At 52.8% G+C, this 25,657-nt stretch overlaps 13 protein-coding genes across 13 annotated transcripts; 6 read left to right on the top strand and 7 right to left on the bottom strand.

Moving 5' to 3' along the window:
- Nucleotides 1–160: 160 nt before the first annotated feature.
- Nucleotides 161–1,112, top strand: C7974DRAFT_152711 (uncharacterized protein). Its single transcript, XM_046135810.1, has 2 exons — nt 161–735; nt 782–1,112. The coding sequence occupies exons 1-2, from the start codon at nt 305–307 to the stop codon at nt 999–1,001; spliced, it is 651 nt and encodes a 216-aa protein (XP_045999248.1). The 5' UTR covers nt 161–304; the 3' UTR covers nt 1,002–1,112.
- A 111-nt stretch (nt 1,113–1,223) lies between these two features.
- C7974DRAFT_306660 (uncharacterized protein) lies at nt 1,224–3,167 on the bottom strand (the record flags this gene model as incomplete). Its single annotated transcript, XM_046138093.1, has 1 exon — nt 1,224–3,167. One exon carries the CDS (start codon nt 3,165–3,167, stop codon nt 1,224–1,226), a length of 1,944 nt encoding a protein of 647 aa, XP_045999249.1.
- A 908-nt stretch (nt 3,168–4,075) lies between these two features.
- Nucleotides 4,076–4,912, top strand: C7974DRAFT_374634 (uncharacterized protein; the record flags this gene model as incomplete). Its single annotated transcript, XM_046140160.1, has 1 exon — nt 4,076–4,912. One exon carries the CDS (start codon nt 4,076–4,078, stop codon nt 4,910–4,912), a length of 837 nt encoding a protein of 278 aa, XP_045999250.1.
- Nucleotides 4,913–5,076: 164 nt separating this feature from the next.
- Nucleotides 5,077–6,401, top strand: C7974DRAFT_152722 (uncharacterized protein). The gene is made up of 2 exons (XM_046135811.1): nt 5,077–5,591; nt 5,643–6,401. The coding sequence occupies exons 1-2, from the start codon at nt 5,240–5,242 to the stop codon at nt 6,248–6,250; spliced, it is 960 nt and encodes a 319-aa protein (XP_045999251.1). The 5' UTR covers nt 5,077–5,239; the 3' UTR covers nt 6,251–6,401.
- Nucleotides 6,369–8,054, bottom strand: C7974DRAFT_152739 (uncharacterized protein). Its single transcript, XM_046135812.1, has 2 exons — nt 7,702–8,054; nt 6,369–7,651 (listed from the first exon to the last, which is right to left on the bottom strand). Exons 1-2 carry the CDS (start codon nt 7,885–7,887, stop codon nt 6,563–6,565), a joined length of 1,275 nt encoding a protein of 424 aa, XP_045999252.1. The 5' UTR covers nt 7,888–8,054; the 3' UTR covers nt 6,369–6,562.
- Nucleotides 8,055–8,118: 64 nt separating this feature from the next.
- Nucleotides 8,119–8,682, top strand: C7974DRAFT_390733 (cytochrome C oxidase copper chaperone-domain-containing protein). Its single transcript, XM_046141494.1, has 3 exons — nt 8,119–8,240; nt 8,296–8,360; nt 8,408–8,682. Exons 1-3 carry the CDS (start codon nt 8,231–8,233, stop codon nt 8,546–8,548), a joined length of 216 nt encoding a protein of 71 aa, XP_045999253.1. The 5' UTR covers nt 8,119–8,230; the 3' UTR covers nt 8,549–8,682.
- Nucleotide 8,683: 1 nt separating this feature from the next.
- Nucleotides 8,684–10,541, bottom strand: C7974DRAFT_332847 (ALG6, ALG8 glycosyltransferase family-domain-containing protein). Its single transcript, XM_046139125.1, has 2 exons — nt 10,120–10,541; nt 8,684–10,073 (listed from the first exon to the last, which is right to left on the bottom strand). The coding sequence occupies exons 1-2, from the start codon at nt 10,521–10,523 to the stop codon at nt 8,726–8,728; spliced, it is 1,752 nt and encodes a 583-aa protein (XP_045999254.1). The 5' UTR covers nt 10,524–10,541; the 3' UTR covers nt 8,684–8,725.
- Nucleotides 10,542–11,618: 1,077 nt separating this feature from the next.
- C7974DRAFT_390741 (uncharacterized protein) lies at nt 11,619–13,131 on the top strand. The gene has a single exon (XM_046141495.1). It carries the CDS (start codon nt 11,676–11,678, stop codon nt 12,648–12,650), a length of 975 nt encoding a protein of 324 aa, XP_045999255.1. The 5' UTR covers nt 11,619–11,675; the 3' UTR covers nt 12,651–13,131.
- Nucleotides 13,132–15,284, top strand: C7974DRAFT_422969 (Oxoglutarate and iron-dependent oxygenase degradation C-term-domain-containing protein). Its single transcript, XM_046144357.1, has 2 exons — nt 13,132–13,387; nt 13,435–15,284. The coding sequence occupies exons 1-2, from the start codon at nt 13,239–13,241 to the stop codon at nt 15,245–15,247; spliced, it is 1,962 nt and encodes a 653-aa protein (XP_045999256.1). The 5' UTR covers nt 13,132–13,238; the 3' UTR covers nt 15,248–15,284.
- Nucleotide 15,285: 1 nt separating this feature from the next.
- On the bottom strand, nt 15,286–17,072 carry C7974DRAFT_390744 (uncharacterized protein). The gene is made up of 3 exons (XM_046141496.1): nt 16,138–17,072; nt 15,943–16,085; nt 15,286–15,880 (listed from the first exon to the last, which is right to left on the bottom strand). The coding sequence occupies exons 1-3, from the start codon at nt 16,862–16,864 to the stop codon at nt 15,491–15,493; spliced, it is 1,260 nt and encodes a 419-aa protein (XP_045999257.1). The 5' UTR covers nt 16,865–17,072; the 3' UTR covers nt 15,286–15,490.
- Nucleotides 17,073–17,526: 454 nt separating this feature from the next.
- Nucleotides 17,527–19,780, bottom strand: C7974DRAFT_152862 (proline-specific permease-like protein). Its single transcript, XM_046135813.1, has 2 exons — nt 19,292–19,780; nt 17,527–19,238 (listed from the first exon to the last, which is right to left on the bottom strand). Exons 1-2 carry the CDS (start codon nt 19,477–19,479, stop codon nt 17,735–17,737), a joined length of 1,692 nt encoding a protein of 563 aa, XP_045999258.1. The 5' UTR covers nt 19,480–19,780; the 3' UTR covers nt 17,527–17,734.
- Nucleotides 19,781–20,712: 932 nt separating this feature from the next.
- On the bottom strand, nt 20,713–22,685 carry C7974DRAFT_153026 (uncharacterized protein). Its single transcript, XM_046135814.1, has 2 exons — nt 22,439–22,685; nt 20,713–22,389 (listed from the first exon to the last, which is right to left on the bottom strand). Exons 1-2 carry the CDS (start codon nt 22,532–22,534, stop codon nt 21,121–21,123), a joined length of 1,365 nt encoding a protein of 454 aa, XP_045999259.1. The 5' UTR covers nt 22,535–22,685; the 3' UTR covers nt 20,713–21,120.
- A 571-nt stretch (nt 22,686–23,256) lies between these two features.
- C7974DRAFT_451247 (uncharacterized protein) lies at nt 23,257–25,307 on the bottom strand (the record flags this gene model as incomplete). The annotated part of the gene is made up of 2 exons (XM_046145777.1): nt 23,257–24,869; nt 24,930–25,307. 2 exons carry the CDS (start codon nt 25,305–25,307, stop codon nt 23,406–23,408), a joined length of 1,842 nt encoding a protein of 613 aa, XP_045999260.1. The 3' UTR covers nt 23,257–23,405.
- Between the last annotated feature and the right edge of the window lie 350 nt (nt 25,308–25,657).

Genomic DNA, 25,657 nt, shown 5'->3' on the forward strand with positions numbered 1-25,657 from the left:
GTGAAGGAGACACCGACATGTCGTCCAGCGACCGCGAATGCGAAACGACATCCAGGGTCCACCTGTGCTGCGAAACGATCGAGCCTCCGCACTAGTCGACAGCCTTGTCCTGATAGGGAGATGGCGCCCGCCCCGACGTTGTGTTCCCGCCTCGACGTCATGGGGCGATGTGGGAAACTTGATATGGGGTAGGTGTACTGCAGGAAGGGTAGAAATCCTTCATTCGACCTGCAACTATCTCGAATAAGACGTTGAACTATTGCGAGACCGTCTCCACTTCATCGAAGCCCCAAACATCACCACAATGGTCGCCCAACCCATTGGCACAAAGAAGTCCGTCGCAGGTCCCAAAACTACGGGCCCCAAAGCCGTTGGAGCAGCAAAGAAGCCCGTATCGGCCCAGACGAAAACGGTCCCGTACAAGAAACCCGCCACAGCACCAGCAAAAAAGGCTATCACATCCAAAACAGCGACTAAGAAGCCCCTTGGCGCCCCTGCTGTCAAGAAGCCTGTTGGCTCGCAACCGATTGGTGCAAAGAAGGCCATCCCACCAGCACCAAAGAACGTCGTAAAGCCGCAGAATAAGAGCTGGCTTACAAAGGCCATTGGTGCAGCGTCGTCAGGCATCAGTAGCGCGACAAGTGCTGCCGCGAGCGGCGTGGGAAATGCTGCCGGCGCGGTAGTAACAGCTGCTGGGAATGGCGTTGCTGGTGCTGGAAGGGGTGCTGGTGCAAGGTTCGTAGCCCCAGTATGAGCCTGCAACATCACTGACATTCGACAGCATATCAAACACATCGCGAGGCTGGGGTGACATGGTCCGCGAGTATGGCAACTCCATCAAGGACATGACTGGCGCCGCGGGCAGCCGGGCGACTACCAAGGGAAACCCCCTGGGTCTATCAACAAGTGCCGCAGGAGGCGCTGCGAGCATGGCAACCAGGCCTGGCGTCACAGGTAGCACAGTGAAGAAGTCCAGCGCGAGCAATCCCCTGGGGCTGTAAGACACGGGCAGAGAAGATAGATACGGTGTAAGATATGAGCGGTTATGGTACACGAAAAATCAGGTCTATGAATTTGGTGGGGTATCTTGGAAATATATGGTACAATGAAGTTATGAGAAATGCAATAATCTGACCTGCTCTTGAAAGGCCGACAGAGAGAGGAGAGTGTTACAGATGCAGCGACACTGACGTACTTATATGAGCCCGGTGTACGCAAAACGATCAGACCTGCGAGGTATTAAAAATGTCAAAGACAGTGCGATCTCCAGTCGACATGTGCTGGACTCCAGCTACAGTCGCAGCACTCGAAATCAGGCGTTCGACGGACTCCATCGACCATTGTGCATGCAGAGCATATCTGACGAACTCACTTATTGCGTTGAGCTCGAAATCGCCCTTTTCCTCATAGCTGTACGCCCAGTACATATCCTCTGAAATGTCCAGTCGCTGTAGCCTGAGCCAGAACATATGCTCGTATGTATGCTGAAGTCTCTGTAAGTTTCTTGCATTGTTTTTACTGAGACCAAATTGTCTGCGAACCGACTCAGTTTCGTCGTGCATAGCCTGCCATGCCTGTTGCCGTATCACTATCCTCGCCGCGTCCCGCGTGGGGTATATTTCGAATTGCTGGCGGAGGACGTGCAAAGCCACGAGGGCACCGGCTAAGTCTTGTGCGTAACTGAAGCAGTGCAGCATCAGTCTAGTGATGGCGCCCTTGTTATCGGTAGCGAGGCCATGGATAAACCGGTGGGCGTCAGGTCTGTGGCGAACCAACATCCACCAGTCTATTGTTTCGCGGAGTAGTTTGCGTGGTGTCGGCAGATTTGGATCCTCTCGATTGGCTGGATCGCTGAGTGCAATGCGAAGGGTTTTCCACAGAATTCTCATAGTTTCACCGTCAGGGTACACGGTTCCAGCCCGGTCAGGGTCGTCCGTGATTGATGTGTAAATCTGCCATGCTTCGCGGAACTGCCCTTTGTGACATTTGTTATCAATGAGAACATTCATGATAGCGCAGTTTATTTCAACCTCAGCCAACCTTAGCTGTCTAGTGAGATAGTCCACATGTTCCCATTGTGAGTTTGAGGCATGATGGCGCATAATGAGGGCAAAGGTTGTCGCATTTGCCGCAGGCACCGAGGCTGCTGAGTTACCATCAAGCATGCCGACGTTCTGTAATTTTTCTGCGATAGCTTTGACCCGACTTCCCGAAGGATGCTGCTCCGTGGGTATTGACGATAGGCGAGCTTCTTCAATCATTTTCCAGCCAATATCCTCTGCCCTCAAGATATTGTCAGGTAGCTTCGTTCCGAAGAGAGTTCTCAACAGCAGGTTGTAATCTTCAGTAACAGGTCGATAACCTCGACGGATCATACTGTCGAGAATATGAGCAGCGGCTTCTGGGGACCGTTCAGCCAGCGCAGACTTCATCCAGTCGGTGAATATGTGTCCATGATATGCCACAGGTAAGACATCGATAGCATCCAATGCAATCCCACTCATGCTTGTTATGTTGGTGCCCAGAGCATACAGCAAGTTGAGTCTCCGGATGACTCCTTGAACATGCGATTCGGATCCTGTGGTCTCCAGGCAGCCCGCACGAATCATGTCTTGGAACACTCGCTTCGCATCTGGCAGCGATCTTGTTTCCAGGAATCCAACCATGCAGGAATCGTATGCCTCGAGTACACTTTCAGTCCCCATTCTTTCCTTGATAGCACGATACATCTCCCTCGCTTTATCAATGTGCTGGTCCAGGCCCGAGCTGGTGTATGCGCGGAATACTGCCATTATTATAGTCGGGTCCCAGTTCGGGTCTAACTGAAGAAGATGATCCATGATATCCCGTGATTGGTCCGCATGGCCAGCAAGCGCGTACAGTCTTGTGCCCACATCCAGATACTCGGGTGCCGTAGCAAAGTCATGTCGACTACCTGCCCACATGTCGAGAGCTTGTTCTTGCATGCCAGCCATGAACTTTTGTTCGATGCTATATGCCACTTGCCCAGCGACCGGAGATGTTGGTGCCTTGAGGAAATCTCGGTTGAGTTTGGCCAAGTGCGTCTCGCGGCGCGAGACATCAAGGAAATCAGCATACCGCGACTTCCACAGTATATTCCAAGCCCTTTGAGACAGGTGCTTCGGTACGGATGTTTTGTACTTCATAGCCAACAAATAAGCCTTCCATAAGGGTGCTCGCAAATCCGGGCTTATGACATCGTCAGAGTTCGCAAGATTCAGCAAGTACGCTAGCTTCTTCATAGCATGTACGATCCTCGAGCTGCTACTGTTGACTTCAATGACAACATCTTCAGCACCATGCTGTTGGGGTTTGACTCGTTGCCAATCATCCTTGACGTCGCCAGTCGGACTCTGCTCGAGAGTGGTTCGTGAGGATTCGTAGGGTTCGAGAGACTCGATCGACGTCTTCGATGGGCGGCGCGGGCTATGTATTGTTGGATCCCACTGTTTGGTGTAGGTAGGAACCGGGCGAGGTAGTGTTTTCAGAGTGCGCGTCTGGGAAGTTGGCGTGGAGTGGAGAAGGCATCGTAGTTGGCGGAGCGCAAGCATCAGCGAGCGCAGCGATCGCAGGTATTGCTGCAAAGAGGACTCGAGTTCGCAGAGATTACGAGTTCATACCCCATCTGGTCTAGAAGTAGGGATATAAGGAAGGCTGAGTATACAAAAAAGTAAACGCGGACGTGATGGCGATGCGTTTCGGGTGCCTCCAGACGCGCAGTCTCCTGCAGGCGAAAGTTGGGAAATTTCTTATCGATAACGAAGATCGTCACGTGCAGCTCTGTACTACGAAAGCTTGCCGCTGACAGAAACCGACTCTCTTCACCATTTTGTAAAAGAAGGGTCCACTAGTCACGTTTAAAGCGACATATGTTTAATTAAGTGTGCCAATCCTGGCCTCTTGGATGCTCACTCCTGCTAGCGGTCTACTACAACATTACATCTGTCTCGACTATCAAGACAGTTGATTCCAGCAACTACGGCTCTCACAACAAACACGTCACGACATACTGTTGCGCACAAAGTGTAGACTAGGCACCCAAGGTCGAACACACATGCAGCTTGCACCGTCTGCTGATGAGACGATCGAAGGCTCTGGCAAGATGCAACCTCCATTCTTTAGACTTCCGGCCGAGCTCCGCAATGTGATCTACGAGGACGTCCTCGGCGATCTGAGCAACGCTTTCCCGTGTTTTGGGGGCGTGACGTATGTCCAATATCGCCGCGTCAGTCTACTATTCGTCAATCGGCAAATGTACTTGGAAACACGCCTGCTTCCGTACTCCATGAATTCAATCACAGCCGGCCCTCGCACCGGATTTGAAGAGTGGAAGAAAAGACGTACACCTGAACAATTGAACGCTATTTGTAGATTACACATCGTCGTTGCTAGTTCTCCTTATCATACGCCTGCGGAGCTCCCACCCGATGCCACCGACTTTGGTTATACTATTGCCAACAACCTGGCAATGAACAACCTGATACAAACGCAAATGGCATTCCCGGAAATGAGTAGGCTGAAACACATTCTTGTCGAACTCCGGTCTCATGCAGTGGATGCAATGGAGCTCATGCAGCAGATCGAATTCCTTCAAGAAGCAAAGACTCAAGTCAGAAGGATGAATCCTCGAGCCGACGTGGCGGTCGACTTGATCTGCCTTGGGGACAAACTCCGTAAAGCTGTTACACCTGATTCTTCAACGACTGGTCTCCGCATAATGCGTTTTGACAAGCTGTGTGAAGGAACCGGACGTTCTCTTGATGATATCCTGAAGCGGTGCCAGCCAATACAGTCCATATACAGTCACCAGGAGAGGCTGAATATTTTGCGCAGCACATGGGCAGTCTCTGAGTGGATGGCTCTGCGCGGTGTATTCCACACCCATTCCTGAACCACTAAAGTCGAGCTGAGTTCTTGATGGCATCTTATGCAGAGCATTTGATCACACGCCTCCTTTGATTTGCATTCTCTGGATCTCTACACAAGATTTGCGGCTTTGCAGGCAGCCGTATTAGAGTACCGCACTGAGGCTACTGTCGTTCGTTCTTTCCCTTTCACCCGCCGTGCTGCAAGCGCGTTGGGCACCCGACGTCATCGATTGTGGTTCGTACTTTGTTGTTTTCCTCGCAAGACGCTGATCGTCACACTGCCACCCCCGCTGTTCGACGACGATCCAAATTGTTCGGTACTCTCAACTATAACCACGAAGAGCTCCAGCATGTCGGATGTTACACCAGGACAGGTGGAGAGGCTGGATCGTCACCGGAGGCTGCAGATCGCTATGGAGCTCGTTCTCGCAAAGTTGAGACATGATGCTGAAAGCATTACCACAGTAGATGCTCAGATTCTTGCGGACCATGCCGAAGATGGGGATCAATGGACAGCTGACATCATTGCTGCTGTCGCAGACCTCGCCATACGTAACGAGGACGGGGAGTCAGCTCTGGAAGACGACCGCTCATCCATGGTCCACCTGCCTAATGCCGTCGAGGACCTCCACGCTGCAGTCAAAGCCAATCCCAAGAGTGTTACAACAGATGTCCTTCGGACCACACAGAGCATCGTTAGCAGTGGGTTATATGCTTTGCTAAATTGCGAGAGGCTATCTAACGCAGATTCAGTCATGCAGAAAGCCATTGGTCACACGAATGCACCTCATCCAGAGCTGGAGGCTGAGCTCCAACAGGAGTACGCTAAGATAATACCCAAAGTTGAGCGTGGCATTGTCACTAAGGCCGAGGCTGACCGCCTGCATTCTCTGGAAGCCCGAGCCCATGGTCATACAGAGAGGGGCGGACTGACTGCCATAGCTCAGTCTGTAGTAGCAAGACGTCAACGACAAGTTTCGATCAGCAGCGCCTCCCCGGAGACCAGGCCGCGTATCGATAGCCGTATCTTCATGCCACATAGGCAGCTTCATCACAAAGCTGACGCCGATCTGCCTGAAACCGAGACCGAGATTCGTACGGTCCATATCGATACTGCTGGGTTAGACTCAGCCCATTCAAGGCGACAGCGCTCGCCAGAAAAGAGTGCTGTAGTACCGTCGAACTCTTCTATGAGGCGGTACTATTCACTCAGCGACTCTACCAACGCTACTCGTGGCGACAGCAGGCACGATGTCACGTACCCCAAGTTCCACAACTACGGTTCTGCCGACACAGGCGGCGGTGATACCGAGAACTCTCCTCATACGAACAAGCGGGAGAATGACCAACCTGTCGTGTGATCTGGCGACGAAAGAGTGTGGTTCAGATGATGCGATGTCTCGACCTAGACTTTCATGTCGATCGAGGAAGGACTGGTGTCTTCAGCCCCAAAGCACTTGAACACGATCACTCCTATTACAAAATCGAGTTATGCGTGTCATTGTTATTGCAGGTCCTACCCAATCAGGCTGTTATTAACAACACAGAGGCACTGCTTGTACGAATAAAAATCATGAATTCTATGGTATCGACTCGTTATGCATCTGATCTACACGATCCAGTATCCTGTGCGCATCGCACAACGTCCAAAGCAGCATCAGCATGATCTTTGCCTACTTGATCTCAGCCTTGGCCAGGACATCGGCCAAATCGTCGACCTTTACGTCCTTCTCTTGTGCTACTGGCGAGTCTTCGGCCCGCTGTTCCTCGACCAACTGTCTCGCCGCGCGCTCCTCGACCTCAACGCCCTCCTCATCGTCATCACTGTCCTTCTTCGCCTCATCATCGCTGTCCTCCTCGTCTTCATCCTCACTCTCCAGCTCATCCAACTCGTCAAGACCCCAATACTCCTCATCATCTTCCCTCTCGCCGCTCTCCTCTTTCCTCGCATCCAGAATCTCCCGGAGCTTCTCAATGCTAGAATCCTCCTCATCGAACTTGTTTCCGTTGAGCTCGACGCGGCGCAGCGCAGGGAGTTTCGGCGCGGCGGCAGCCAGGCCCGCGAGACCCTTTGCGTTGATGTCGTTGAACTGCAGGCGCAGCACCTCGATGTTCTTGTTGTTGCCCTTCTGCAGCGCCTCAGCGAGCGCAACGCCGCCGCGGGCAGAGAGCAGACAGTCGCCGACACCGAGTTCGCGCAGGGCGGGCCACTTTCCGACGGCGTTGCTGAGAGCCTTACCGCCCATGGATGTGAACGTGTTGTCCTGCAGGTCGAGGGTTTCGAGCTTGGAAAGGTGCGCGATGCCGTGGCTGAGGAGGTGTGTGATGCCCTCTTGGCGGATGCCGTTCTGTGTCATCTTGATGGTCTTGATGCCCTGGTTTGCTGCGTATGCCTTGGCCCATGCTTGCATCGAACCGTTCTCGAGGCGGTTGCGGCCGCAGATCACGAGCTCGAGGTCGGGCACTTCTTTGCCTTCTTTGCGCGCGGCGTCCTTCTTTCCGGCGAGAGCTGTGAGAGCGTCGGCGAGGAGAACACCGGCTGCGGGACCCATGCCATTGTTGTTCAGGTAGAGGAAGCGGAGCGGGGTGTGGGCGGAGAGGAAGTCGACAAGGGGCGCGACGGTGTTCAGGCCGAAGGCGTTGTCGCAGAGATCAACTGTTTGAAGATTCGGCAATGTAAGGAAGGCGTTGACGAGGTGCTGAAGCGCAGCTGGGATTTCAGAGAGCAGGCGGCCTGTGAAGATGTCGGCGAAGTTTGCGATCTGGTCATGTGTGAATTGTGCGCTCGAGACAGAAGACAATGTAAACGTACCTTCAGGCTCTTCTTGGTCTCCAGAACCTTTGCCAGAGCCTCGCAAGCCTCTATGCCCAATGTGTTGCCCAAAAATCTCACTTCCTCCACATCGTTGTTCTCCTTGAGGGCCTGGAGATGCGGCTCGATATCGGCGGCAGAAGTGAGCTTCAGGCCCTTGCCTTCGAGCGAGAACAGCTTAGACATGTTGATCGGAACCAAAGAAAGGAAGAATAGTCAGGGTAGATCTTTGCCAGTACGCGGACAGCAGAGCGAAGTGTGGCGCGGTTTGACTTGTTTTGGGGGCAATGTTTTGGTGGGGTATTTGCACAGGTCGAAGACCGGCGAAGTGGGCTGCCATCCCTGCAAAAATCAGGGCCAGGCAGGCGCTAGGCAGCGCTGGAGACGTGCAGGCGTTCACTCGGCGAGAGGCGGGAGAGCCAAGGCGCTCGTCGGCGCGCTGGGATGACATCGCCAAAAGTTCACGCGCCTACCCGAGCCCGAGGCGATTTCTAAGCAGCGCTCCTGCACTCCACCACCACATCGCACAATGTCTTCAGGTATGCTGGTGATGCAATCGAGTGTGTCGCGACTTGCATGGCTGATTTGAAATAGCACCGACCGCCGCCAATATGGGCGCAGACCTCAAGGACACCACCGCGCCGCAGACCAAGTACAAGGTGCGTATGCATTATGTGCTTTGAGATAGTCTGACTAACGACAATAGCCGTGTTGTGTCTGCACTGATCAGAAAGCAAAGCGCGACGAGTGCATGCTGTTCTCGACATCGAACGACCCCCAGAAGGAGTGCGCCGACCTTGTTTCGCAGTACAAGACATGCATGGCCGGCTACGGGTTTAAGATCTAAGCTGGCCAGAAGGATGTATCATAAGAAGATTTAGAGTCACTGTACAACACACAGCATGATGGCGTCTAGCATTAGATATGGGTATTTTACATTCGCGGTATATATACAATGTACGACCTCAATCTTCCCTCCAATGCCGGGGTATCTTTCGAAAGAATGCAATGAGACCGAGGCAGACTACTGCGTCTTGCTCTTCGCTTGTCCAAGAATCTCGCTCTTGGTAACCAGTCGCCACAGACACCAGAGGTAGCAGATGCCAAATCCACCTGTGCCAACGATGGCATTTGCAACCACCCACAGATCTGGCTTGTCGGCTGGTGGAGGATAGAAAGCCTCAGCAATGTGCCAGCCCACCATAGCCAGATATATGTTAAGATGGATGATTTTGCTAAGCAAGTTGAGACCATTCTGACTGCCCTCGTGGTACGCGGCGAAGGAGGTTGGCGGAAGGCCCAGCAAGTAGGCCCAGAGGAGTGTGATGACAAAGTACGGGACTCGAAGCTCATCCCGCTTCAAGAGAGGAAACATTGTCCAGATGCCCAACATGTTGGCAAGTCCGACCCAGGCGCGAGTCGATGGTAGCAAACCTTCTTGTCCACCTAGCAAAAGGGTCATCGGCAGCAATGGGAGAAGCACGTTCTTCTCATGCACCTGGTACGAGCACAGGAAGAACCCCCAAGATACTGCTGCAAAAGTAAGAGGCAGGAGCTCCTTCTTCGGCTTGAAAAATATGATCAGGCACGGCGGTAAGATGGCGGCGGAAGTAGCCAACAGAGCTGCACGCTGAAGAAGTTGCTGTGGGTAGCGGTACAACTTGTGAAAGGTATGGATAGTGCACCAAATGTTAGCAACCTTGTCCTCAAACAGGCCCCGGGAGAAAGGGAAGATCCGATGGATTGACTGCGACATTTGCAGAACAACAGAGTAGTACCAGGCGTTAGTATCCCATCGGATTGGCAATGAGTCCATGAGTGGAGGTACTGGGAGCCCCTTGTCTGAGATGCCTCTGTAGATGTCGTAGGCCACGCCCACCAAGAAAGGCAGATACAGCACTGCGAAAGCCGCAAGCGTTACAAGTGCGATCGAGAAGAATCGCACCATGTTGATTCTGGGGAAAACGCAGATCCCTAACAGGTATGCGAAGACGGCAGGGGCGTAGAAGAGAGCCATCTGCTTGAATCCGAGTGCGGCTACGAAGAAGACGCAGCCCCACAGTGGCCGGCCAGCAATCATGCTCGACATTGTTGCAACGGTAAAACCGAGCATGACGGTGTTGTACTGGAAATGCCCATGGTCGATGAGGATGGTGCCTGGCTGGAGGAGTATCGCGACCAGCGCGATCGAGCCCTCCCACACATTGACGCCTTCTGACTTCGTGTACCGACGGAGGAAGACAACGAGTGCCGGTACGTAGGCAAGGTATTCGGAGACGAAGACGGTCGCTCGCATATATATCTTCAAGTTGGGATCGTCAAGTGCACGCGACCTGTCGAGGGCGAACCATTCTGGATTGATGGCGGAGCCACTGGTAAACTCAGTACTGCTAGCTGAAGCTTGACATGTTGACCTACATGACGCCTAAGACCCAGCTGTGGTAGGCCGTGAGGGGTGGATAGTCCAGGCCCCACCACTGCAAATCGTAGAAATACCATTGCGACACGGGGAGATGCTTGGTGATCTCCATCCAGTGCCGTTGAGCCTCAAAGTCTCCGTGCATAGGAGGCGATTGGTAGCCAGAATAGCCCCATAGACCGACGGTCCATCGAAAGAGGCCAACGGCCATCAAGATTAGAGGTATTGTCACCCATAGCGACACAGTACCCTTGGCTGGCCAAAGGAAAGCAACGAGCGGGAACGCAGGCTTCCGTGCATTGGTGTTTTCGTCGAAATCGAGTGTCCCGTGATTAACATGGGCGAGAGAGCCCTCTTCGATCTTCCTCCGTCTGCGCGGCTTGTGTGCCGCTGGTGATGCCATGGCGACTGCTGGAGCTTTACTGGACAGCAGTTCTCGGCGCGTGGAGGTGGCAGGGACTACGCTAGCTCCACACCGCCTGGCGCTTGGGCCACCCAACCCGCTGAAAAAAAGTTCGGTTTTCTGCCCTGGCCTTCCCGAGAGCTTAAAGCTGTGCGCCTCCCGATATTTTCTCTACACTCTTCCTCCACACCTTTACTTGTCGACATTATCTTGTTCGACACTTTATCAGCTTTACGAGGTTCTACTGTGGGCTATCAGAAACTATTCAAGTCAGTGGGCATTTGCGGCTTTTCCTTAACACACTAGAGGACAATGTTCGTCGCTCGCTAGAGCACGACAAGATCAAACCAGAGGGCTTATGGCTACTATGAGGGTTTTCGTCTTGTCTTCTCGGCTTTTGTGGGAACACTCTGCCTTGAAGCCAATTCTTCTGTGGGCATCTTGTGGGCTTCCGTGGGCTTGAGGGCACATCGCTTCGCGCGATCTCGAGAGATTCCAGTGGGCTTTTGCAATATGAGGCATCCAGTTGAACAGGCTATCTGCGCATGATCTTCCTATGGAAGTCAGCGCACGAGCATACGAGCTCCGTCTCGTCTTCCTCTTTCCTTCCGTCATTTTTAAAACTTTGTCATCACCTACATCATACTGATACATTGTAGATCTAGTTCATCATCACCAAAATGGGAAAGTCCAAGGTCGCCGATAAGAAGGAGAAGAAGTCTGAGCTCTCGAGCGTCAAGGCTGGCCGCGTTGCCAAGGTCGCCGAAACCCCCAAGGCCAAGAGCAAGGCTACAGGCAAGGCTGCTGGCAAGGCTGTCGAGAAGGAGGTGAAGAAGTCCTCCAAGAAGGCCAAGAAGGAGCCTACCCCCGAGCCCTCCAGCAGCGAGTCTGAGAGCGAGGACGAGTCCAGCGACTCTGACTCTGAGATCCCTGACGCTCCCGCCGCCGCTGAGGCTGAGTCTTCCGACTCTGACAGCAGTGACAGCGAGAGCGAGGAGGAGAAGCCTGCTGCTAAGACCGCTAAGGTCGCTGCTAAGGCTGAGAGCTCTGACTCCGACTCCGACTCCGAGTCTGACAGCAGCGAGGCTGAGGAGAAGCCCGCAGCCAAGGCTGATGCTGTAAGTGTCCTTCACCCACCTGTCCATTCCACACATGCTAACAATGTACCAGTCCTCTGACTCCGACTCCGAATCTGACGCCGACTCTTCCGACTCCGACTCGTCCGACAGCGACGCCGAGGCTCCTTCCAAGAAGCGCAAGGCCGAGGAGGCTTCTGAGCCTGCTGTCAAGAAGTCCAAGACTGAGGCCGTTGAGAGCGAGGGTATCAAGAACCTCTTCGTCGGCAGCTTGAGCTGGAACATCGATGAGGACTGGCTCTACCGCGAGTTCGAGCAGTTCGGTACCATTACCGGCTGCCGTGTCATCAGCGACCGCGAGACTGGTCGCTCCAAGGGCTTCGGATACGTTGAGTTCGAGTCTGCTGATGCTGCTGCCAAGGCACAGAAGGAGATGATGGGATACGAGCTTGATGGCCGTGCCCTCAACGTCGACTTCTCTACCCCCCGTGAGAAGCCTGCCAACAAGACCTTCGACCGTGCCAACAAGTTCGGCGACAAGCGCTCCGCTCCCAGCAACACCCTCTTCCTTGGTAACCTCTCCTTCGACTGCACCAACGACGCTGTCCAGGAGGCTTTCCAGGAGTACGGAAGCATCTCCCGTGTCTCTCTGCCCACCGACCGTGAGACCGGTGCCCTCAAGGGTTTCGGATACGTCGACTTCTCTTCTACAGAGGAGGCTACCTCCGCTCTCGAGGCTCTTAACGGAGCCGAGATTGCTGGTCGTCCCATCCGTCTCGACTTCGCTGCTGCTCGTGACGACAGCGCCGGCGGTGGCCGTGGTGGCTTCGGCGGTGGCCGTGGCGGTGGCCGCGGTGGTCGCGGTGGATTCGGCGATCGTGGTGGTCGCGGCGGTGGCCGTGGCGGCCGCGGTGGCTTCGGTGACCGTGGCGGCCGTGGTGGTGGTCGTGGTGGCTTCGGCGACCGTGGTGGCCGTGGTGGCCGTGGCGGCGGTTCGTTCAACCGTGGCGGCTTCGGTGACTTCAAGGGCTCCAAGGTCAGCTTCGACTAAGCGTCTTGTCCCTCTGCCTCTGATTTCCCGTAATTGCATTGATCATCTCGCAAGAGTAAGTAATGGGTCGTCGTGTATGATACCACATGCGGCATGAGCTTCATGAACTTGGGCTCCAACTGTCAGTTCTCGATACTACTGTTGGACACGGATTTACTTTTCATCTTATGGGTCGGCGTTATCTGGGTAAAAAGTCTTTCGTTTCATAGCACGAGCAAACCAAGCTGCGTGACAAGGTCGTGTAGATTTACTTACATACCCAACTACAATATCTTCTTATATTCTCCCAACAACTGTGCACATCGCGATGTCGAATTACCTAGACAACATGGTCGATGAAGCGTATCCTAATTCCAGACACCTGATCATGGCTCCAAATCAAGAGCAGAAATCTGATCTTTGATCTTGAATTGTGAACCCTCACGTGTACGGCCAAGCCTTCAAGCCTTGTAGCAAGTTGTGTTATCGATAATGATCGAGCGATGGTGGTGTGACGGCATCGAAGCCTCCGGCCACCAAAATTTACATCGAGCTCGGCGCGACGCTTTTAACATCTCCGAGCAAGAGCAATTGCCTGCAACAACCATTATGCCAAAGCGCAAGAATCAGTCGCCCGCGAACGGCAAGTCGAAAAAGAGAGCCATCTCCGACGACGAGGCGCACAAGAACTTTGATGAGGGTCTGTTCGAGAGCAAAAGGCTCGCCGGCTACACCAAATACTACGCCGAATCGCAACCGTACGTCCACCTGCCTATTTATTCGGCTCATTCTAACGCCGGCGTAGCTATAAGCATGCTGTCATCAACAAACTTGTCGACGATTCGCTCCTCCGCAAAGTACGCGAAGAAATCCGAGAGCACATTTCCTTCACACCCAAGGAGACCGACATTTACAAAATCCACCAATCTGGCGACCTAGCGAACCTCGATGGCCTTGATGACTCGGCGCTCAAGCGATTACCTTCTTTACTCACGCTGCGCGACTCGCTGTACTCATCGGCCTTCCGCAAATACCTCTCCTCGATTACAGGATCTGGGCCATTGAGTGGAAAGAAAACAGACATGGCTGTCAATGTATATACACCAGGATGTCATCTGCTTTGCCATGACGATGTCATTGGTAGCCGGCGTGTAAGCTGGATCCTGTATTTGTTGGACCCGGACAAGACATGGAAGCCAGAGTACGGAGGCGCATTGCGACTGTACCCTACTGAGCACAAGACAACATCCGATGGCTCTGACGTTAAGATTCCGTCACCTGAGTTCTCGCTCGTCATACCCCCCGCCTGGAACCAGCTGTCCTTTTTCACTGTCCAGCCGGGAGAGAGCTTCCACGATGTTGAGGAGGTTTACAGAAGGGGTGCGGACGAGATGAAAGAGGACGACGGTGGCCGTGTACGCATGGCGATCAGTGGTTGGTTCCATATCCCGCAAGAGGGCGAAGAGGGATTCGAGGAGGGCCTCGAGGAGAAGCTGGCCGAGAAGAGTTCACTTGCACAATTGCAGGGTGGTAAGGCAGACGTCTTTGACGAACCACAATCACATTGGGTAGAGAACCCAGATTGGGAGGAGCAAGCCAAGCAAGACGATGATGACGTTGAACTCACAGAGACTGAGATTGACTTCCTCATCAAATACATGAACCCTAACTATCTCACACCTGACACAGTTGAAGAGGTCTCGGAGATGTTCCAGAACGAGTCTTCCCTTCGACTTGCTGGGTTCTTGTCAGCCAAATTTTCAGCACGCCTTCGCGAGTACCTCGAGTCCAAAGATCATGAGGCTAAACCGAGTCTGCCATCGAACCCTACCAACAAGGATGCAAAGGTCGGCATTGCGCGCCCGCCACACAAGCAGCGTTACCTCTATCGCCAGGCTATCCAGCCCCGACCGGTAGAGGGCTACCCGGAGAACGCTGGCTTGACACCCTACGACGAGCTCATTGACGGTCTCTTCCCGCACCCAGCATTCTCAAAATGGATCTCCCTCGTCACAGGCGCTACGCTCACAAAGAGTAATATCATTGCACGCCGATTCCGTCGTGGCCTTGACTACACACTCGCAACTGCTTACGAAGAAGAGGAGCCTCAGCTAGAAGTCACTCTAGGTATTACACCTTCCAAGGGATGGGGTGACGAGGAAGAGGAAGAGGAGGAGGCTGAGGAGGAACCCAAGCAGAACGGTAGCTCGAGCAAGGGCAAGTCCAAAGGCAAGGGCAAGGGCAAGGGCAAGACCAACGGCAAGTCCGAGCCTAAGCAGAAGCAGGAGGAAGAGGAAGTTGGCGGCTACGAAATGTACATGGCTGGCGAAGATGAGGACGATGTGCCCGCTGGTGAGCCCTCGACTAGCACGGGAGCGGGCCAGAGACGCAAGGCGAAGGCTGATCCTGCGATCTACAAGAGCGCTGGTGACGACGAGGACGATGGTATCCTGTTCAGTCAGCCTGCTGCGTGGAATAACCTTGCGATAGTTCTCAGAGACAGGGGAGTATTGAGGTTCACGAAGTACGTCAGTAAGAGTGCAAAGGGCGATAAGTGGGATGTTTGTGCCGAGTATGGCGTGGAGTTTGGGGACGACGATGAAGAGGATGATGAGTAGAGCAAAAGACGACTAGACGAAACGACTACATTACGAGACGCTTTTCTTACACCTCAAAGCCAATTTCTCCTCAACCCACCTTGCCCAATTTCCATTTTCCCCAAGACAAGTAAGGACTAGGGAATTCCTGTGGGTGTGTAGCTTACAGCTCCCACTCGTTCATCCTCTTCGGCTCGAACTTGATCTCCTTATCCAGATCCTCCAAGTAAGTCAACAACTGTTTCTTCTTACTGTTCTTTGAGTTCATCTGCTTGGTGGCATTGTACCACGTGCGCTCATAGTTAATCTCGACCTTGGTGTCAGGCAACACGCACCACTCGGGCAGCCTATCATCGTCATCCCCACCAGGCCTGTACCACCAGTGGCGCGCACTCCCGTCGCTCTCGGTCCGTACCGCGCGCCGCCAGTCTCTAAGCGGGTGCGCCGTCTCCCAGGCCCAATTGTCCCACTTCGTAAGCACCGCGCGCCGGTACTCAACGAGCGGGTGGATGTACTCGTGTGTCTTGAAGCCCGTCGGTGCGTCGCGACGACCTTTGATGTCGGTCCACTCGCCTTCAATCTCCATCTGCTCGTGCCCAGGACGGCGTGGGCGCGGCGGCCCATTCTTCCGCAGTTCACATGGACACCAGGAAACTACATCAAGAAGTGTTAGTGATTTTCGAGACTTCCACTGACAACAAGACGCATTCACATACCCAGACTTGCTTCAACTCGGGCATAGTTTTGCCTTCGTTCGAGCCGCCTTTTTTGAATGAATTCGCATCAATGTACCACAGAGTGGGTCGAAAAGCCGATCGGCGTTCATCCAGAGCTAGAGCATGGTATGCATGACTGACATCTATTTCTGCGTTAACAGTCTGCGACAAAACCAGCTGAATGGGCAGACGTACGGCTTGACAACTTGACGTTGTGAAATCCATACTTCTTTCGCAGACCTCCGAGGTTCTGACCCGCCAAGTCTGGCATGCCCAAGCTACCCACAGTATCCCAGACACCGACGACCTTGATCTGGCGACTGGCATCAGTAGGCGGCTGGTCAATGAAAGTTCCCAAGTTGATGAGCTTCTTCCATTCATCAGACTCGCGGAAGCATTTGCCCGCCTTAGCGTCAATCGCAGCCTGAATACCAATGCTCTTGCCGGTCTTGGGGTCCTTGGTTTCCTCGCTGCCGTACCTCATGTAGGCACGGTAAATCCGTGGAAAGTACTGCATCTCAAGCGGTTTGATAACACCGATGTCTGCGATCAACCCGGATACTGCGCGTGCAGTAAACGCCCCACGTGAAAACCCAAAGCAGAAGATTTCATCGCCCTCTTGGTAGTTCAGGACGATGAAGTTGTATGCCTCAATCACGTTCTCCATGAGACCAGCACCTGTGCCGCCCTGACGAGCGGCCTCCACGCCACTTAGGCTGCCAGTTCCGATGCCACTGTCATAGTACACGAGTTGGTGCCAGTTTCTGGCCTTGTCTGTCTTTTTCTCGCTGTACCGCTTGATGAGGCGGCATAATTTTGTGACGTTCGAGGGGACATTCTCCTTTTCGCTGACACTGGTCTGCCAGGTACCATCGCAACAAATGACGAGGCGTCGGCCCCAGGGCTGATCAGCATCGGCCATGATGATGTCCTAAATTTGGTAGAGGGTAGAAATTGGATGAAAAGAGATAAACTCTAGAAAATGTGTGGGAGAGCGGCTATAAGCTATAACACGGTGCTTATTCACACATATACTTCCACAGCAGAGAGAGAGGGTCGCACGGTGCGGAGTTGGAGAGACGCAGGCTGAAGGAGGAAGCAAATAATTGGTTTCCACGAGCCTTTATGCAACAAGGCATACGCTTGCCTTACCGTTTAAGCCCGCGAATCTGACACCGCGGCCCTCCCAAGCCTCCAAGTCCCCCAAGCTGAGCTCACCGTCCACCCCGGTCACACCGGCGCCGCCTCACAGCCCTCCATCACACATGCACACAGGGCTGAAAGACCGCATCTGCGTGCGTTCACCGTTTTCGCGCTCGCTGGCTTGGCAGCTGTGTTGTTCTCCACGTCTCCAGATTGGGTACCTGCAGTTCTGGACGCGGCTGGGCAGAGACATGCGTCCCGAACCGTTCACGGACGGAGCGGGCTAAGCTGAAGCTTAGCTCTTTCGGGAGATGAGCTGTACGCTAGTGATGAATGGCTGGCGGATACTTCAGCTTGAGGTGAAATGCACTGAGTGTATTGGTCTGCTTTATTGAAAGATCGGTGGGGTAAGTATCAAATGGAGTTCGACGTTTGCAGGTCATCCGCATCCGCTAAGCAGTTCATTCGATTATGCTAGTCAAAAGTAGACGTAGGCAGCAGCTACAACAACACAACGAATAGCATGGCTCGGCACGTGAAGAGATTCATCACAGACTTACGGTACACTGTTGAATCAGATGACTTTATATCACATTATCTGTGTCATAAATTCGACTTGTACTTGACTGCTTGCGAGCATAGTAACTGCCTAAGCGATCCAGAACCAGATCTTCTGCAATACGTTCTTCGGCACAGGCGCCCCAGAGATATCGTTCGCACACAGCTCGTCCATCTCTCTCTTGCCGCTTATAACATCAATGTTTTGGACTTTGATGTAAAAAGCCGTTCGGTACCATATCTTGTGACCAAAGTACAGGGCGAGGAAAATAGGAAGTGTGATGTATGCTGCCAGGAAATCAGAAACGTTCCATCTTGCGTTTGTGAAGACGCCAAAGCCGTTGGTGATGGTCAGAAGCGTAACGACGCAGAGTACTACCCAGACAAAGTAAGGCTGGAATTTCGTGCGGTAGGGCAGCTGGTCAAGCATGTTGTTATAAATCATGGCTTTGCGGAAGCGGATGTAGGTGATCATAACAACGATCCAAGCAATAAATCCAGAAATGGTGGAGATGTTGGAGAACCAAGTGAACACCTGGGCACCGGTGCTGGAAACGTTGAGGTACGCAAGGAAACCGATGGACCAGGTCGCAAGGACTGCGACCCAAGGCACACCATTCTTGTTCGTCTTGCCGAAGAATTTTGGAGCGTCACCATTCAACGCCATACCGTATAGTACACGAGAGCCAGAGAAGAGAAAAGCGTTTCCAGCTGACCAAGCGGATGTCAGCACTGCGGCATTGATGGCATGGTTCAAGCCACCAATCCCAGCCCTCTGAATACCGATGACGAACGGCGATGCAGAAGCATTCGAGTTCGGGCTGAGGAGCTGCTCATTGTCCGAAGGAACGATGACACCAATGATGAAGGATCCGAATCCGTAAAAAATGGCCAAACGATAGATGAAACGACCGGCTGCCTTCGGGATATTGCGTCGAGGTGCGATGGTCTCTCCAGCGCTGAGTGCAATGAGTTCAGGAGAAGTGATGAAGGCAAATCCAGCGCGGACAAACGCGGTCCAGAATGCCAGAAAATTGCCAGCATGCCCTTCAACAAGATACGGCTTAAACGCTCCAGGATTGTTCCAGTATCTGAAGCCAAGGCGGCCTTGACCATTGGGACTTCCACCCAGCATGATCGTAAAACCAACGATGATCAGACCTATAATTGTAATGAACTTGATAGAAGCGAACCAAAACTCAGCCTCACCAAAGATGCCAACAGCAACGATGTTCAAAAACAAGACGAGGACGAGGAAGATAGTGATCCAGACTGCGCTGTGAACAGGCGTCTCCCAGTAATCCAAAAGAATAGCGCCGGCAGTCGCTTCAGCTGCGATCAAAATGCTGTACGCGTACCAATAGTTCCAGCCGGCGGCGAAGGCCAACGAGGGGTCTACGAAGCGCTTGACGAAGTAGGGGATGGTGATACCCTTCATGGGCAGATAAGTTACGATTTCAGCCAAGTTGTTCATGACATTCCAGACGACGATCATCATAGATAAGTAAGCCATGAACAGCGGCGCGGGGCCGACCAGGGCAAGGATCGCACCGGATCCGACGAAGAGACCTGTACCGATGGCACCTCCAAGGGCTCTGTATGCGCGTTAGTCACTTCACTGAGCGCGTTTGACACTGGGATATCGTACAAGAACTGGATGTGTCGACTCTTCAGTCCACGGTGTGTGTCGCCTCCTCGTCCGGTAGCTTCTCCGATCGTAGCAGCGCCGTGCACAAAAGGCCCTTCAGTGGTCGTTGTCTGCTTGTCATAGCCATACTGAGCATGACTGTATCCCTTCTCGGCCTCTCCAGCACCAATAACATGACGATTGGGCATACTGAGGATGGACTGTGGCAAACTGCGTAGCTATGCCAAGGTGAGGGAGTCTGGAGGTAAGAAACTCAGGATCCCCAATCCGGTCTGCACACTCTCACAAGCAGCGGCGATCCAAATACTCTTATAGCATCACCCATCGTCGCGCCAGGGCGCTCAAGCAGAGATTTTCAAGTAACTTTCCCGGTGCGTCAGACGCTGATATGCCAACATCTTGGCTCCTACGCATCCCACACCTCGAACCGGTAAAGGCAGGTCGCTTCGATTGCAACCGCGGCAGGGATGCAACAACCCTGCGCTCAGAATCCCCAGACTGTAGCCAATTACTGTTACGTACAACCCCAGATCTTGCGGCAAAACATGCCTGATGGTCTGAGTTGAAAGTCGCGACTTCTGCGCTGGTGTGAAGGCACCTCTAAGGCCGAGTTTATGCGGGCAACGGTCGCGCGCGAACGGTCGTCGGGAGGCGCTAAGTGATCAGTGCGCTCCCCCGGGACTCGGTTTTTGTCGGAGTGAACCTGTGAGGCTCAACCCACATAGCTGGAAATGTCGTTCGAGAAGCCTGCTAGCGTTTGACCAGGCGTTCGCAAATCCAAATGGTGGGTTATGGGGTCAAATTCTGAGCGTGCTCGTGGGTCATGGGAAACGCGGGGAATGACGCTGATCCGCGGTGGTTGGCTGGCCATGCGAGCCTCGAGCGTACGCAGCAAAATCGAAGGAAGCAACCTCAAAGGATTTGAAGAGTTCTCCGATTGGTATCAAATATCTGCAAAGACATGCTCAAGCTCACAAGCCTATCTTGGCTTATCAGTGGAGGCTCTAATCTGATTGGAGATACCCAGCACAGTAGACGCGATGCAATGTACGGCGTCCAGCGCGGAATGGTCGCGGACGCCGGGGAATACTACTCTGCCTGGGTTCAGTACCGGTACAAGACTCTTGGTCTGATTAAGCCAAGTTTCGGCCGCAGCACTGGATAGGTACCTAGGTCGAGATGCGCACGCGACGCAAATGTCAGACGTCACAATGCATGGTCAGCTCGACTTTAATATGTATCAACTGTTCAGAGCATCAAAACTTTTGCGAAGCTTCTCTAAGAAAGTCCAGGCATTGTGACATGTCAAACCACTAAGTCGCCATCGACACCCATACGATACGTAGACACGTAGACAAAGTCGATATCCACAAAAGGCTCCTATCTTCGATATGTCTACCTAACTGCCACATGTAAACTCATCGCGCAACCCAGCACCTCTTGGTATCATTGCACCAAGATCCTCTGTACTCCTGTTATACAATGCCAGAAACCAGTGCGTAGTGCGACTGATCAGGACACAAACGACCCAGGTCCACTGCGCCATTGCCATGGCGATGAGACGCGGTGTAGTGAGGTGGCTGGCACAGCATCGCTGACTGAGGCTATGTTCAGCATGGGTGTGTTGGAGCTTACTGTTGCGCAACCAGCTTAACTGATTGGACAGCCATCGCTGTAAACGCAGTCAGTATCCTCAAGAGCTAGTCAGTCAACTCTTCCGAGCGGAAAGACTCAAAGGATAAGATTTCCGTGAAAAGCTACGCGACAAGATCGGATAGCAAGGCGTGCTGCTGAATGAAGTAGTTCAGGAGGAACGTGTTGCGTTGTGCTCAAGTCGTACTACCACGTGGCCTTGGAAGGCTCCCGGGAGGGCTTCGCGGTGGAGTTGGTCTGCTGAAGTTGAGTTCAAGACCTGGGCTGGCTGCCGGCAATGGTACTGACAACAGCATATCAGAACCAGATGAAGGATGTAGGGTCGAAGTATCGCCTGAATTGGAACGAAGATGCGGTGAAGCTCGTGGAGCAACGCGAGGCGTAGTGGCCGGACTCGGACCATTGCTTTCGATTTGCAGTTCCTCTGTCGAAGGATCCGTTGAGTGGCCTTGTGTGATCTTCTTTTGTTGCATATCTAACACAAAGGACTCGGCGGCCAGTGTGTTGCCCGATTTCCTATGGAAATGTCGTCCGAATCGGTTTTCGCGATCCTCATCCTTCTCCTCCCAAAAGCTCTCCCATCCAGCGAAGATTGGCAGGGCCAGTAACAGGACGGGGAGAAACTGTCCAAAGTTCCATTTGCTCTCGTCTCCATCGATCTCAACTCCTGCCGGCGGCTTGCCCAAGGCTTGAGTGTACTGAAGTCCGTCGCCGGCCATGTAGATACCGTAGATAGAATAGGCTGGAGCGACAATCCACGTGCGGAATATTGCGCCCAGATACCAGATCCACCACCACCATGCGCCTTTCTTATTCGGATCGGGGTCTTTCAGCCAATACATGGCGGCTATCACAGTGACATGACCACCAATTGCGCCAATCAGAAGCGCAGCCCATTTACCGCCAAACGCGGCTTTGAAGGGCGGGCGCTCTCCCTTGAAGAAGCATGCCAGATCGTCTGATAAGTCGAGGTGAACGATATCATACGAGTACGACACGAACGATGTATATCCCAAGAGACCAAGGTTTCCCAGCATAAAGAAGATGCGCGGCAGGTTGATCCACTTGTTTTTGACGAAGTAGTTGCGCAGCGCCACCACGGTGAGAAGGTGCGTCACAGTTGTGAGGAACGCGAGATCGGTAACGATACGGAAGTGGTAGACGGACATGGAGCAGTGCTTGATCAGCGCGGTGAACTGGATGGCCAGGCCTGTGAGTAGTTGTGTATCTGAGAAGGCAAGCAAATTCTTGCTCAGAACACGCGACCAGAATGCGACCGAGCGCCAGTACTTTGTGCTATCATCGTGGTTCTGTTCGTACGCTGTTTTTCGGTTTGTGAAAGTCCTCCGGTAGAAGTTGACGATGTCGTTGAAGCGGTCTAAAAACAGTACTGTGAACGCGATCAAGAATGCGAGACATGTCGAGGATAGGAAGCCGACAATGATCTGGAAATTGTCAGCGTATGCCATCTCAGAGCTAGGGAGAGGTCTGTACTCCAATGCCTGCGACATCTGGATCTGCAAGAACCCGTGTTTTATTCTCGCTACAGTTGACTGAAGAGTCTGCGCAGTCAAACAGCCGCCAGCCCATGGTTGGGTATCATGCGAAAACAATCAGATACGTAACGTGGAGTCTTATTGAAGCCAGTGTTTGCTTATTTGGTCTCTGAACAGGTAAAAGAATCAGCAAGCTACGCAGAAACCGATGGCAGGTGTCTGCTCGTTTGTCTTTATGTGGAAGTTGCACGTCTCAGCTCGCCCCCACACCGACAAGGCTGGGGCTGCGTCAGGCGGTCGCGTTGCAGCATGTCAGCCTTGGTGTTAGGTTTGAGCCTCAGAACCGGGCTGTGTCGGGCGGACGTCACTCCGCAGATTCGCGATTTAGGCACCCTCCTTAGCCAAAAAGGAAGATCTGCACTGCGGTGCGTGAACAGTTCGCAACAAAGTTAGAAACAAAAGCCAGGGTACTGGGACTGAACAGATGCATTCGACCGAGAACTAGGATCTCATTGGCAAATGCGTGGGGCTGAGCCTTGCAGGTGTAACAAATTCGGCATTTTGCCACTGTTAGTAGGCTATGTACCGCGCTCAGTACTCGATTTAGCTTAGTACACAATGATCGCTTTTGTACACAGTAATCCTGACCATAAGAACTCAACACCATGACATTTCCTTGATAATGTGCTTGCAGAGGGAGGTAGGCATTGGCGCCATGACTGGCTAATTCCCAGATAGAAAATTTAATTATGGCTACCTAGGTACTTGAAATAGTTGTCTCATATCTTGGAGACTTTGAGAAGCACTCAAGATTGACTGCTGAACTCAGCACACGGGTATAACTTGATGAGCTATCCGGAAGAAGCGCAGGTTACGTTGGTATCTCGTAGGTTATAGTAAGGTATCAAGGTTATATGATCGTCTGATCTATAGTAGACCACTATCAGTTAGATAGCTCTGGTCGCCTACATCGAGCAGTGCACCCAATCTCTGTCACCTGGGCCTCTTGGTCCATCAGCCTGCTGTAAATCTGTCTTGATTTTTCCAAGGATCTTCCCTCCTGCCCAAACGATTTTCACCCAATCCCAATCCCAAGTACTGAGGTTACTACCGCCGAAGTATGTGCCGCCGTTTAGATCACATGTGTAAGAGTCTCCCATGCGCCCTCTGAAAGTCGCCCATACCTGATCATTGACTGGCTTGCCTTCTCGATCAAGACCGAGCTGAGTGAACTCCGCTGGTGTCTGCCAGGGTTTCCACCAAATTGAGCCGTCTCCGTAGCTTCCGCCCAAGAAGTTGCCAATCATGGCGACACCGGTGATATTGTCTTCGTATGGATGATCACCCTCTATCTTCAAGTTCCAGCAACTGTGGTTGTTCAATGCGGCACTGACGATCGCGTGCTTCCCAGTGTCCGTAGGGTCCGAGGTGTCCCAATCGCAATCGCCTGGAGCATAGTCTCTCTTGTTCCCATGTGCTTCGAACTGACAACTAACAACATCACCAACATTGATCTTCGAGATCGTCATCATAAAACGTTCCAGGTCTCCAGGATGTTCCCCAACAGTCCACAGCTGACAGTTGAAATCTGTACCTGCACGCTCGCCTCTGACAGTCTGACCATGCTGGCCGGCGTAGAGGAATATGTAGTGAATGTACCAGTTTGAATCGTCTTCTTGGACCGCATAGTAAATAGCTGTGGCCGCAGGCTGATTGTCTGCCCGCCATCTGTCATCGTTGATATCGATCCACCAGTCCGGGTCATCTGCACAATTGACCAAATCCTGTTGCGTCGGATTTGCTTTATCTGGTGAAGGGGTGATCTTCGCACCCGTACAGGAACTGACCCAGATCTGCTTAGCGGAACTTGTTCCGGAGAACGCCATGTAGGTTCGATCTTTGAAGGGGAACATAGCTGGCCAGGATCGCGCTCGCTGATCCGCGATTTGGAAAAATTGCCAGTTGACACCGTCGGTGGAAGTGCTTGCATACATGTCTGCTGAGTGGTTGCCACTGTACGCCATGATTGCGGTGCCATTGTATGTTGTCAAGCCCACCTGATGAGCTTGCTGGCCGTCGATCCATTTTGGATCGCTCCAACCCTTGCTAGTCGTGTAGCGAGTCTGCAAGAGTTGATTGTCGTCGCCCCTATCGTTGGAAGGATATACCATCAGCAATTGATCACCATCCGGCCCAGGAACGACTGTGATAGCAGGGATGTCGCTGCCTTGACCATCGATCTCCTTGAGGTTGTACCAGTCCCAGCCATTATCTGATTGACTTTGGTACAACTGAGAGCTATGAGCGGCAGAATAGCAAATGAATAGGTGATCCTCGAAGACTGTCAAAGCAGGAACGCTAGTCCTCTGATCAGCAATCTCCCTTGGGCCTTCCCAATGTTTGCCGTCGGCGGTGCAGGTGACATAGAGCTGTATTTCACGTAAGCTTTCCAAGAACAAGATAGCGAAAGATCAGTTGTTTTCGCATACTTGCGAAGAGTGGTGACCAGTATAGACCATCCAAAGTTTGCCTTTGTAGGCAGTTACTGCTGGTATACCTGTCTGCTGGCCGATCCTCTTTGCTTCGGTCCAATTTTGACCGTCTGCGCTCTTAGTCACGTAGATCTCCATGTCGTCATCAGTATAAAGCATGTAGATAACATCATCCAACACAGCCACTGCTGGTACGCCAGTGGACTGGTTAGGGACCATCTCTGCCGGTCGCCATACGCGCTTCTTCAGAGTAGCTCCCAGTAGCAGAAACTCGATATTGGCAGGGAAGTTGCGCTCATCGCCGTGGAATTTGACTGTAGGTGCGTATTTCGTAACGTAATCTGACGGGAGTGTGGAATGTGGAACGGTGGACATTGTGTCTTCTTAGACAGGAGTATTTCGGGTGAAACGATGCTATAAGTTTTTGTGTTTCGAGTGGTATGATGTTCTAAGCTTTGCAGCCACAGCGGATGCCCAACTTTATACCTTCTGTTACTGATCTGGGCCACCATAGATCTACCTGGACAGCATACACGTGCAAGTATGCTCCGCAGAACTCCTATACGCCTCGATTCCTGTAGTGCTGACGGCGCCTGGCGAGTGGTATCAATGCAGTATGGCTATGGCTCCGAGGAGAGCATTCACCACTGCTCCACTCAGCTCCCTAAAGCCATGTGGAGATCATAACAGCTGAAGCTACCCCAGCAATATGGTACACACCCATC

Source organism: Boeremia exigua (assembly GCF_020726555.1).
Source record: "Boeremia exigua strain MPI-SDFR-AT-0100 chromosome Unknown C7974scaffold_4, whole genome shotgun sequence".
NCBI classification, from domain to species: domain Eukaryota; kingdom Fungi; phylum Ascomycota; class Dothideomycetes; order Pleosporales; family Didymellaceae; genus Boeremia; species Boeremia exigua.

Coding starts and splice junctions, on each gene's coding strand:
- C7974DRAFT_152722 (XM_046135811.1), top strand. CDS start 5,240: ATGTCGGATGTTACACCAGGACAGGTGGAGAGGCTGGATCGTCACCGG. Junction 5,592..5,642: donor CACACAGAGCATCGTTAGCA/GTGGGTTATATG, acceptor ACGCAGATTCAG/TCATGCAGAAAGCCATTGGT.
- C7974DRAFT_152739 (XM_046135812.1), bottom strand. CDS start 7,887: ATGTCTAAGCTGTTCTCGCTCGAAGGCAAGGGCCTGAAGCTCACTTCT. Junction 7,652..7,701: donor AGACCAAGAAGAGCCTGAAG/GTACGTTTACAT, acceptor ACACATGACCAG/ATCGCAAACTTCGCCGACAT.
- C7974DRAFT_422969 (XM_046144357.1), top strand. CDS start 13,239: ATGCCAAAGCGCAAGAATCAGTCGCCCGCGAACGGCAAGTCGAAAAAG. Junction 13,388..13,434: donor TACTACGCCGAATCGCAACC/GTACGTCCACCT, acceptor ACGCCGGCGTAG/CTATAAGCATGCTGTCATCA.
- C7974DRAFT_332847 (XM_046139125.1), bottom strand. CDS start 10,523: ATGGCATCACCAGCGGCACACAAGCCGCGCAGACGGAGGAAGATCGAA. Junction 10,074..10,119: donor AGCTGGGTCTTAGGCGTCAT/GTAGGTCAACAT, acceptor TGAGTTTACCAG/TGGCTCCGCCATCAATCCAG.
- C7974DRAFT_152711 (XM_046135810.1), top strand. CDS start 305: ATGGTCGCCCAACCCATTGGCACAAAGAAGTCCGTCGCAGGTCCCAAA. Junction 736..781: donor GGAAGGGGTGCTGGTGCAAG/GTTCGTAGCCCC, acceptor GACATTCGACAG/CATATCAAACACATCGCGAG.
- C7974DRAFT_390744 (XM_046141496.1), bottom strand. CDS start 16,864: ATGGCCGATGCTGATCAGCCCTGGGGCCGACGCCTCGTCATTTGTTGC. Junction 16,086..16,137: donor CAACGTCAAGTTGTCAAGCC/GTACGTCTGCCC, acceptor ACGCAGAAATAG/ATGTCAGTCATGCATACCAT. Junction 15,881..15,942: donor CCGAGTTGAAGCAAGTCTGG/GTATGTGAATGC, acceptor TTCTTGATGTAG/TTTCCTGGTGTCCATGTGAA.
- C7974DRAFT_390741 (XM_046141495.1), top strand. CDS start 11,676: ATGCTAACAATGTACCAGTCCTCTGACTCCGACTCCGAATCTGACGCC.
- C7974DRAFT_153026 (XM_046135814.1), bottom strand. CDS start 22,534: ATGGGCTGGCGGCTGTTTGACTGCGCAGACTCTTCAGTCAACTGTAGC. Junction 22,390..22,438: donor CAGATGTCGCAGGCATTGGA/GTACAGACCTCT, acceptor GACAATTTCCAG/ATCATTGTCGGCTTCCTATC.
- C7974DRAFT_390733 (XM_046141494.1), top strand. Junction 8,361..8,407: donor CGCCGCAGACCAAGTACAAG/GTGCGTATGCAT, acceptor TAACGACAATAG/CCGTGTTGTGTCTGCACTGA.
- C7974DRAFT_152862 (XM_046135813.1), bottom strand. CDS start 19,479: ATGCCCAATCGTCATGTTATTGGTGCTGGAGAGGCCGAGAAGGGATAC. Junction 19,239..19,291: donor AGTCGACACATCCAGTTCTT/GTACGATATCCC, acceptor ACGCGCATACAG/AGCCCTTGGAGGTGCCATCG.